Below are 10,475 nucleotides of genomic sequence, written 5' to 3'. Positions count from 1 at the left end.
ATCATTAACTCAGGCCAGAAACGACCATTACATATCCTCCATCTACCATCTATGGGTAGATAAAGAGTTTGTGGTAAACCACAGCGATACATAGATTAGGTCCGATCATTTGACGGTACTCATGCTCACTTATTTAAGCAAGCCACTATGAAATAACATAGTAAATAAGCAAGCCCAAAGATAAAACTCATAGTTGCACAATAAAGTGCCTAGCTACCTAAAACACTAGGAAATAGTAAGAAAGTAAAACAACTAAACAAATAGGAGCCCTAAAGGAACAACCCAAAGAAAAGCCAACCCAAACCCAGCCAGGAAAGCTTGGCCCAAGCCCAGTCGTCATCTCCATCACGCCAAGAATGCGCGCACAACCCCTCCACCCAACTAGGTCGCCATGACAACGCCGCGACCTGTGGCACCTCGACCTGCACCACCAAGATCCAGCATCCCTGCAACCCATTCATCCACGAGACCTGCATCATTAACAGAGCGCCGCCACTGCCCAACACCTCATCGCGCCATGGAGACATCGCCCCAAACTGCATGCCAAAACCACCGCACCAGAGTCTTGATCAACAAATCCCGGGCAGCCCTTCCAAGCAATAGTAGCGAAACTCCCCGCCCGGCAGGACCACGCACCGCTGTGAGGCCGGTGGCCTGCCTCAGGCGGGAGCCGCCGGACGAGAATTGGTTCTAGGGTTTTGGTTTCTTTAGAGCAGCTTAAACCAAAGCGATCTTAAGATTAGTTAAGATAATGGGATCTTGTCAAATTGAGGCTTGAATGGTTGCCCCCATTTGAGTGACACGCATGATTTTTCCGGGCTCTTCACAAAAGAAGTTTCTCATTCTCAAAACCAGCAATCAAAACAGAAAAGAGAAAAATAAAAATAATAAGATAAAATCCTGACTCTGAAATAAATTCAATTTCAATCACTTATTGGTCACAAATTTCACATGGTATAAACTACAACTTCCTCTTCTTTTTTCTTATTGCATTTCTTCTTCCCATCATATCCCTGTCTTTCACACCTGTTTTTTTTTTTTTTTTTCCCTTTTTTTTTTTTTTCTTTTTCCAACACAAAAGAAAAACAAAAAGTAACTTAACTATGTACAACTACAATTCAGAGAAGGCTTGAACTGATAGAGAAAAAGCAGAGGCACCACCCTCTTCAAGCTGCAGATAACTCCAATAAAAGATAGAGCCAGGGAGCCAAAAAAACCTTGCACAAAAAAACGCAGCAGTTGGCAGCCTCAACAAAGGTGAGTGCAATCCATCAAATGCCTATTATACAGAAGCCATCTTCATTCTTTGTGCCCATAACCAAAATGGCTGCAAACTGACTCCCTTAAAGCTGTCAGATTTATCTTTCAAAATTGGGATGCCATCAATTCAATGTCATCGCCAGGGCTTTGATTACAGGTTACTCGCATTACTTGCTACTTTCTACTAATGACTCCTCTCTTTCATGGTAGTGATTGCCGTTGTAGTCCTCTCTTTGGCACGGAAATCATCCAAGCTACGGTATACTTCCCTAAGCAATCGATCCAATTCTTGATTTTTTCTAAGAGGCTCCTTCTGACCCCGTTTTTCCCGATAATGATGAAATGCCCTGCCACATAAAAAAGGGAATTAAAATTATAAATAACTGTTGCATGCAATCGCTTGGACCACAACAAGAGTAATTAATTAATAGAACATTGTATCTAAATTCCAATTCTAATCAATTCAATGCAGCAACTGTTTATACCTACACTAGCAAGCTAGTTCTCTACATCACCAAGCATAAGTAACACCCACTTTGGGACATCCATAAGACATGGCAAGGCCCAACCGAGACATGCATCGTGTAGCCCTATGTTCAAGCTACGCTACGGTATCCGGAAGTCGCAAATCCGCCACCGGGAAGCCACCTTCCCGCCCTTGCAAAGTTGCCTCCACAAACTAGACATTTCTACACTAGAATAGTTTCTACACTAGAATTGTGTGGTTGCTTGTCCCACATCGAAAACAATGTGTAGGAAGAGCATTCCTTCACCTATAAAAGGAACTCTCCTCCCACTTAGATAGAGATTCCACAATTCATTCATCCCATTACATACTTTGTAATCTTGTTAGGCCGCAAGGCTCGACACACTAGTATAGCTTTCAAGTGGACGTAGTCTCCTGCTCATGCGGAGGCGAACCACTATACATCTTGTGTCACTCTCTCTCTCTCTCTCTCTAAAGCTAACTAGAGATCCCACGGATCACTAACGTTAACAGCAACACATGAACATTACATAATCAAAGATTTTCAATTCTACATGAGCTCTAAGAAAAAGCATGTAAATGATAGGTGGCCTCCAAAATTAAATTTAGCTTTTTTATACACTTTGATCATAAAAAGGTGAATATGGACCACTGAATGAAAACCTATATAATCCAGTAAGTACTAATTACAGACAAGACCACAACTGACAAACACTCAGACTTCTCAAATGTCAAATCCAATTTTTTATTTAATTTGATTAATAGATCAAATGTTTTCACTGCAGACATTTCTTACTAGATTGATTATATAGACATTTCCCTTCTTTTTCCCTTTTCGTTCCGAGGTTTTTTTCCCAGTAAAGTGAAGTCGCACAGTGCTTGCACAAACCACCTAACTATAAAGCAATGGCTTTCCCAGGATCTGATGCACTAAATATTGAATTTCAAAATATAGGGGATAAAGAAACAGGCAATGGTCAGATCATATCACACCTGGTGAATAAAAGACACTGAAGTAGATTGATCGCCATCTTTTTTTAAATCTAAAGATTCCGAAAAAGGAAGCCAATGAAAATAATAGTTACCAATATTTTTCCAGGCCATACAGATTTCCTTTATGGTAAAACTCCAGAGTCAGCTGTTCAAAGTCATCATACAGGTCATCTCTAAATTCCTTCTCCAACCCATAACTGAAAAAGAACATACAACCACAGGCATGTATTAGTATATATACATTTACACTATAGAAAAGAACTGGTCGAGATAAAACTCTCTAAGACAAAATAATTAAAAACACAAGAAAAGCTGGAGATTCAAAAGGGGATTGCAGATATAATTGGAAAAAAAACAAATTCAAACTATATCACTAACCTATAGAATCTGAATAGGCACTCTAGTCCATAATGATAGCTAGCAGCAGCGTCTTCAAGTGCATATTTCCGGAACTCATCATACATTGAGCAGTTGAACATGTTTCTTAGGAAATACGACCAAAATCTATATAAAGTATTCATTTCCTGCAAGGGAAATAACAACAGCACGCATCTCACTACTCACTCTAGAGATTTTTATGATATTGAAGAGAAGTAACAAAAACAAAAATAAAAAGGGACAGGGAAAGATAAAATGACGATGGAATTCACCTAAAGTCAATTGAAATAAATTTGGTGAATAACAGCATAGGTCAAATTCTTTAGTTCAATTATATGCAAATGTTATGCAATTCATTTGGATCCAGGGTTGCTGAGACTACATACATCAATGAGCTATGGACAAGAAGTGAACCACACCAAATCAAGAACTTTATCCAACATGAAAGTTTGGCATCTTCTCATACAAACATAAGGGTACAACAATTACGTGGAGATGGGGCTATATGTCAGATTAGTATACTAATAAATTAATTTTAGCAGAACGTATAACAATAGAGATCAGAGCATATATTGATGTGAAATTGATTGAAAAGGCATTAAGCTTAGGTTACGACCAGCTAATCAAAAATTAAAGATTTCACCCCTTAAACACAAATATTTTTCTTTTTCTTTTCCTTTTATTATGAAATTAATAAGACAACAGAAATTCAGATAAAAGTCCACCTCACTGCAACCGATTCCCAACTTCTTCCTGTCATTTAGGCACCGCTTGTGATACTTTAGGTACCTGAAAGGAAGGGGAACAAGGTCAGCTAACATATTATGCTCTCTTCTTTCTTTCTTCTTTTTTTTTTTTTTTTTTCTTTTCCTTCTCCCTATCTTTTTCTCTCTATCTACCAATCAAAGAAAAGCGTGTTCACAAGCTCAAAATCATATCCCCTTACTTCTGCTGTTTAAAACCATTTTCTTCTAGAAGCTGATGACTTGGATGCTGAAATGGTGGAAATGACTTTGGCACAGAACCCACTGGCGGACTGCTCCCTGACAGAACCCCATGGGGAGAAATACTCAACTTGGAAGATCTTGGACTGTAAATTTAAAATTTATATATGGATTAGATTGGCAGAACCATAAGAGCTAGTATTCTTAGGCATTAACTTGGTGCTACAGTTATTGCCCTTGATTTTTTGATAGTGACAATTCATTATCTCAATAACAAGTAAAAAAAAAAAACAAAATTGTATGAACAAAAGTAACAGACATTTACAACTAACCCATGATTTTCAGGTGGTGTGGAACTAAAGAAAAATCCAACTGAGTTACTTGGTGGACTTTCAGATATGATTCCTAGAGAGTTCCGACCGGTTCCATAATTTCTAAAGTTGCTCGAGAAGAATCGCTGTCTATGGGATGACTGTTGATTTTGGAAGTTTTTGCTATACTTCTTTCGGGAATTAGCACTTATAGACTCTTCAGTGCCACTGTTACTGCCAGATATTTCAGCACGTTTCAAATTTGAAAATCCTTTGGCCAAATTTGAAACTCTTGAGCCTGCATCTCTATTTTCGTAACTGGAGTTGTTCTTTTTACGGTTTGATCGCTTGGTTTTCAGTTCCTGCTAATTGATTGTAAGTTAGGACAATGAAAGAACAAAAACTAACAAACTCTAGGGGGGGTTCTCTCAACCTGCTCATAGAAATAAAGGCCTTCATTTATAGCAGAAGCGAGCTCATTGGTAATGGTTTTTGATTCCTTATCATCAGTTTTAGATCCTTCACCTACTCTGCAATTCTGCGCAGCACACAAAAAAAAAAATTCCACTTATCAGAATGCCAAAGTCATTAAAGTCTGAATCATTAAGAGAAGATACTGAAACTGAAGTTTATGAACATATAAGGACCTATATAAGCAATAACATGGTTGGACAGCTTCTTCTAGAGATTAGGCAACAATTGCGTAATTACAGAGTAGACTAGCAGCTTAAAAGAAAAATCACTACTATGATCAAGAAGTCTTCTCGCCATACAGATCATGGTAGCAATTTCATTAACTTTATGATCAGAACAACATTTTGAAATATACAATTTTATAGTTTAATGGACTTACCCTGGTAACAATTACAAGTCTCTGGACATCCTGATCATGTACGACAATCTCATCATCTTCATCATCAACCCTTTGGGCGGAAATGCCACAAGAACACGAAATAGTAGCGTCAGTAAACCACAAAAACATAGCTCGAAATAGTAAGCTCAAATGCAAATGACATTGCATGATAATGGATTGTAATGCTATTGAAGCAAGAACTAAGCAGTCAGGATAAGCCACAAATCTAGTCTCCAATTTAAAAGACTGTATGGTATGAAACAGAATAAATAAAACTGACTGGCGCCAGGATAGTTTTATTCCAGCACCAAAAAATGTATGAACAGAAGCACTTTTAATGACTAAAACTCTATATATAGATTATACTGAATGAATAAGACCAGAAAGGAAAAAAAATGAAATAAATGAAGACAACAAAGGTGTATTCGTTCAATTAGATTTAAGAACAAAAGATCGCCATGACTTAACAAATCAAGTTCTAGAATACTACTGATTTTCCATCAAATTTAACTACAATAGCCTTGCGTCACTAAAGATATAGGAAACTAGACAGATATTTGATAAAGCACATCAAGCAAATACAAACAAGTTGTATACCTTCTACTGGGATAGAGATCATCCTTTTTTATTATTTTCTGCTCAAGCTCTAGCTCTTCGTCGAGCATAAATGTGTTTGCAAAATCACTTGACAGACCACCAAGATTCTTCATATCCATATCTGAAGGCTCAGTTCCCTTGGATTGGTCAGGGCAGTCTGAGCAATGATTCGTTTTAAGATATGAGGACTTAAAATTTGATTTGGCAGTAGACTTTCGAATCTTATCACCATTATTACAAGTCAACTCTGGTAATCTACCATCAATGTCAAGAGTATCAAGGCCATGTTCGGTATTTGATGGCTTGTCCTCCATCAAATTCTTTTCACATGATGAAAGTTCAACATTCTCCTCGCAAGTGGTCCTTCCATCACCACTGGCATCACTATTCTCTAAAACATTGATAGACCTCTGTTCAAGTTGGGCCGGTTTTGATGTAGAGTCTGTAGAAGTTGCAATCCACTTTGACCACTCAATTCGTCTCCGTATCTTGTTGCCCTAAGAAACAAGATCAAGTCCAAGTACATGTCAAAGAAGAGAACAGAAATTCATCTCATAAAAAGAGCAAACAATGCAAAGAGGAGAGACCAAATTATTAGGTTGTCATTCCATATCACAAAATAATATTTTGTGGCACCAGTGCCATCAGACATACAGTTAAGAGCACATCACATCAAAATACCACATAGTGCAAAGACGATTAGCCTTCACTTCTACAGTAGCTGAACCACATAAGTAACTGCAACTTCCATAATTTATTGCATATCTTTTGATTTTGCTGAATCAAAGACATTTACTAATTTGACTCCACAAAGGTTCCCGAGACTACTAGTAGTTACAAAAACACCCGTTAATTCTATATTATAAATGTTATGGAGGCTAGTCAGACATACAGTCATCTCATAGAAAGACCAAAACAGTGCAAAGAGGATAGACCAATTATCACAAATCAATACTTCATGGCACCAGAGTGCCATCAGACATTCAGTTAAGGGCACATCACATCAAAATACCACACTGCAAAGAATATTAACCTGCACTTCTACGGTAGCTGAACCCAGCAGTGAATCAAGAATAAATCAAGACCAATTATCACAAATCAATACTTCTTGGCACCAGAGTGCCATCAGACAGTCAGTTAAGAGCACATCACATCAAAATACCACAGTGCAAAGAATATTAACCTGCACTTCAACGGTAGCTGAACCCAGCAGTGAATCAAGAATAAATGCTATGTCTGTACACATTTTCTTAACCTGCAACACAATACAAACAAGTAGCTAGTTTACATTATAACAATCCAAAAAGCAAGAAAAAAATATATCAACTACCCTTACATAGCATATATTAGTTTGAACCTCTACAACATGTACTCTATTACATCAAATCAAAACATACCCTTTTAAAGTCAGCAATAGAGGTTACTGGCACCCACCCTTGGTCATCCATCAATGAAATTAGGTACTTGTCATTCTTTAGATTTTCATCACTGCGAAAAGGAGGAACTCATAGTCAATAAATATTAAAAGAAATCGTTGTATAATAAATTCATTACTTTTTAAGTGTTAAAACTTTTCCACATCAAAGAATAAAACAAAAAGATGAAAAAGAAAAAGAAAAAGGAAAAAGAGATAACTTCTTTGGCCAGTCGGCCTAGGTTAAACAGTTCCCATTTTCAGAGAATCTTTATCTATATACTACATGTTAAGAGAAGAGGGCTTGATCTGATGTTTTCTACATTACAGCCCTTAAATATCAAAAACTTTTAAAACTGAATAATTTAAGAAAGACAAAATTGTCAGTTCAAAAAAGAATATAGAAAAGAAAACAGGTAAACAAGTCCTTCACAGTAACTACCCAGTATTTTTCAGTTTTCATTTTCTGATCTCCCACACATAGGGCGTAGACTCCCTGCTAGTTTTTTAAAATAGAGAGAAGACCCTCTAAAGTGTTCAGTTACCGAAGACCATGAAGCCAACAAATTTTAACTCAGTGTGAAACCCCTCTTTCAGAGTAATCAAAAATTACAAGTCCATATCAAGTATAGCAGCTAATCACATTATTTAAAGGCAAAGAAAGAAAAGAGGCATGCTCAGAACACTTACCTAAAATAATACTCTATTTGTTTTATAATATTATCCCTCAAAGCTACCGGATGTGTCTCCGGGTGTAGTAATGGAGCCCCTGGATTTAAAGGATGTGGCATAAAGTGGGGAGGATGAGGTCCCCTAATTGCACCAGTCGGCGGAACTGGAACATAGCACATGGGGACAGGTCCTGCATAATTATATAAATTAACTCAGCATACTGATTTCTCCTCTGTTGGGACTAGTAAATTCAGAGAATAAAGATGACAGATAAAATAGTCAGATGAGACACCCAGCACTGGCATTATATAATTACCTGGAATAGTTGGGCCAACCATGAACCCTGGAGCTGGACCAAAAAATGGAGGCCTCAAGAAAGGCCTAGGTCCAACCCCCTGTTGCATAGGAATGTTCTCTCTGGGATTAAATGGTCGTTGCTGATACCAAGCATGATTCCAATGGCCACCAGGCCCACCAGGCTCTTGCATATTGGGTCTTCTAGAAGAAAAATTGACACCATAAGCATTTGGATTACCTCGTGGTTGGGGCTGAACCGGTTGCACAAAACCTTGCACCGGGGTCTCAGATCCAGATTTTGCTATATGATTTTCAACATTTGCAATGGGTCCAGGGTATGGCTGGAAAGCATAACCAGAAGCAGCAATGTGTGGCGGATGTACCATAGTATGAAAAACAGGTGGAAGTGATGGTTGATGGTAAGGTAAGGGTACTGGGAAAGGAGGTGCAACATTTGGATTGCGTTTAGGGCCTGTCTTTTGATATTGTGACGATGAATGCTTATGCGAAGCGTTAGAGTTTCCAGGCCGATTCGTCTTTTGCTGCGAGATTAATCCCTGGTTCACCAAACCAAATATATTACCGTTAAAATACAGTCAGTGGCCAGATGAAGTAAAAGTAGATCCAGTTATACTTTTTTTTTTTTTTTTTTTTTTTTTTTTTGAAAAACTTATTCTCATATAGAATAGGAATCGCAAAAAAACTATTGGAAAGTCTAATCCATCCAATTCTGAGCCTATTGTAATCTGTCTCACCAAACAGTAATGCTTTGCATATCAAGTGCAGGTTCAAACAGAATGTAAAGTTCAACACTCTATACTAGTCTTCATAAGTGGTAAAGTTACTTTATAAGATTACATTCTATATGCTCAAACAGATGGGAAAAACAGCCAACAATTGATATTTTCTGCATTGATATATGACTCGTATGAGTTCAAAAAGAATATCCAACTCCAGAGTTATCTTTTCCGGAGGAGAACTTCAGTGTAAATACAGCTAATAAAAGTAAACGCGGAGGCAGGACAAAGGGACAGAGAGATTAATTGAAGACTAGGGAGCCATTTTGGTAGCGAAGAAACTCTAATATTATTCCAGAAAGTTGCCAAGCAGTTGAGTGATCAGAACATCCATTTGTCTCCGCAACGATTATAGCAATGGAGCGGCCATTACTAAAGTGTGGCATACAGACGAGCACAAATGTACAATGAAAATTTATGATGATAGTAATCAAATGATTTGGCTGATTTTTGCATGGTTAATTGTTGAAAGAAGACCAAAAGGAAAGAGGGTTGATAGATAGATAGTAAATCATATGAATGTATTCTGTCAATGAGGATTCTTATCAAGAAAGCTCACATGGTATTGTCATTATAACTGAAATTTGGAGTGTAAGAAAGTACCTGAGGAGGCAGAGGAGTGGCAAGGTCGGGAGTCTTGGACCTATGGGCCTGGGCCTGGGCCTGGGCCTGGGCGTCGGCCAGAGCAGGCCAGGACTCGGCACCCATGCCATTGACGGGAGCTTCTTCGGCGGCGACCGGAGTCTTCCACGGGGATTTGGGACCATTCACATTGAGCTCATCAGTTTCAGCCATCACCATCAGTCCCTCCGATCGACGATCTTATTATTCTTCTGGGATGGAAGAGCTTGGGCTTGAGCTTGAGACCTGGTGGCTAGTAGCAGTGGAGTAGTAAGAGAAAGCGTGATCAGCGCAGAACGCAGTCGTAGGGTTTTGCAGTGTTCATTCGGACATGGGTGGTGGGAGTTGCTGTTGCTGTTGCTGTTGCTGTTGTTAGGGTTTTAAAAGGGATTGACAGTTGCCAAACAAAGTGCGCTACTGTTGAAAAGCCTTGTGCAAGTCTTTATATATTACGCAGTCGTAGGGTGAAGCTGAATGGCAGGGATGTAATTTTATTTTTTAAAAAGAGGTAAATCCGTCTTTTCCGCATTACTTGGCTCCAGCCGGTACTAATTACTAAAAAAAGCGCTATTTATTTAAATATTAAAATATTCTAAATAACAATTTCCTTTCCTTAGTACAGTTTATAGACTTATACCTTCATTCTTAAGGGTGTATTGTATTTCGATTTGTGCAGACTTTTTTTAAATGACAGACTTTTTGAAAAATCCACAGACTCTTTAAAAAGTTGATAGACTGTTATGGATTTCTTAAAACCATTGATTTTAGCAACAGACTTTTATTTATTCATGAAAATCTATATATTTTATTATGAATGACTTCTACAGATTTCCTATGATGTACAAAATATA

The 10,475-nt window shown here is 38.0% G+C and overlaps 1 protein-coding gene across 1 annotated transcript; it reads right to left on the bottom strand.

Annotated features, from left to right (window-relative positions):
- Positions 1-885: 885 nt before the first annotated feature.
- Positions 886-10,033, bottom strand: LOC133731879 (la-related protein 1A). The gene is made up of 14 exons (XM_062159320.1): positions 9,607-10,033; positions 8,226-8,763; positions 7,928-8,099; positions 7,221-7,311; positions 7,007-7,078; positions 5,824-6,320; positions 5,227-5,296; positions 4,807-4,911; positions 4,395-4,735; positions 4,065-4,208; positions 3,844-3,907; positions 3,119-3,264; positions 2,833-2,937; positions 886-1,607 (listed from the first exon to the last, which is right to left on the bottom strand). The coding sequence occupies exons 1-14, from the start codon at positions 9,802-9,804 to the stop codon at positions 1,445-1,447; spliced, it is 2,706 nt and encodes a 901-aa protein (XP_062015304.1). The 5' UTR covers positions 9,805-10,033; the 3' UTR covers positions 886-1,444.
- Between the last annotated feature and the right edge of the window lie 442 nt (positions 10,034-10,475).

The sequence above is a fragment of the Rosa rugosa genome, chromosome 2 (assembly GCF_958449725.1).
Source record: "Rosa rugosa chromosome 2, drRosRugo1.1, whole genome shotgun sequence".
Classification (NCBI taxonomy): Eukaryota; Viridiplantae; Streptophyta; class Magnoliopsida; order Rosales; family Rosaceae; genus Rosa; species Rosa rugosa.
This window is presented reverse-complemented; position numbering and strand designations above follow the sequence as displayed.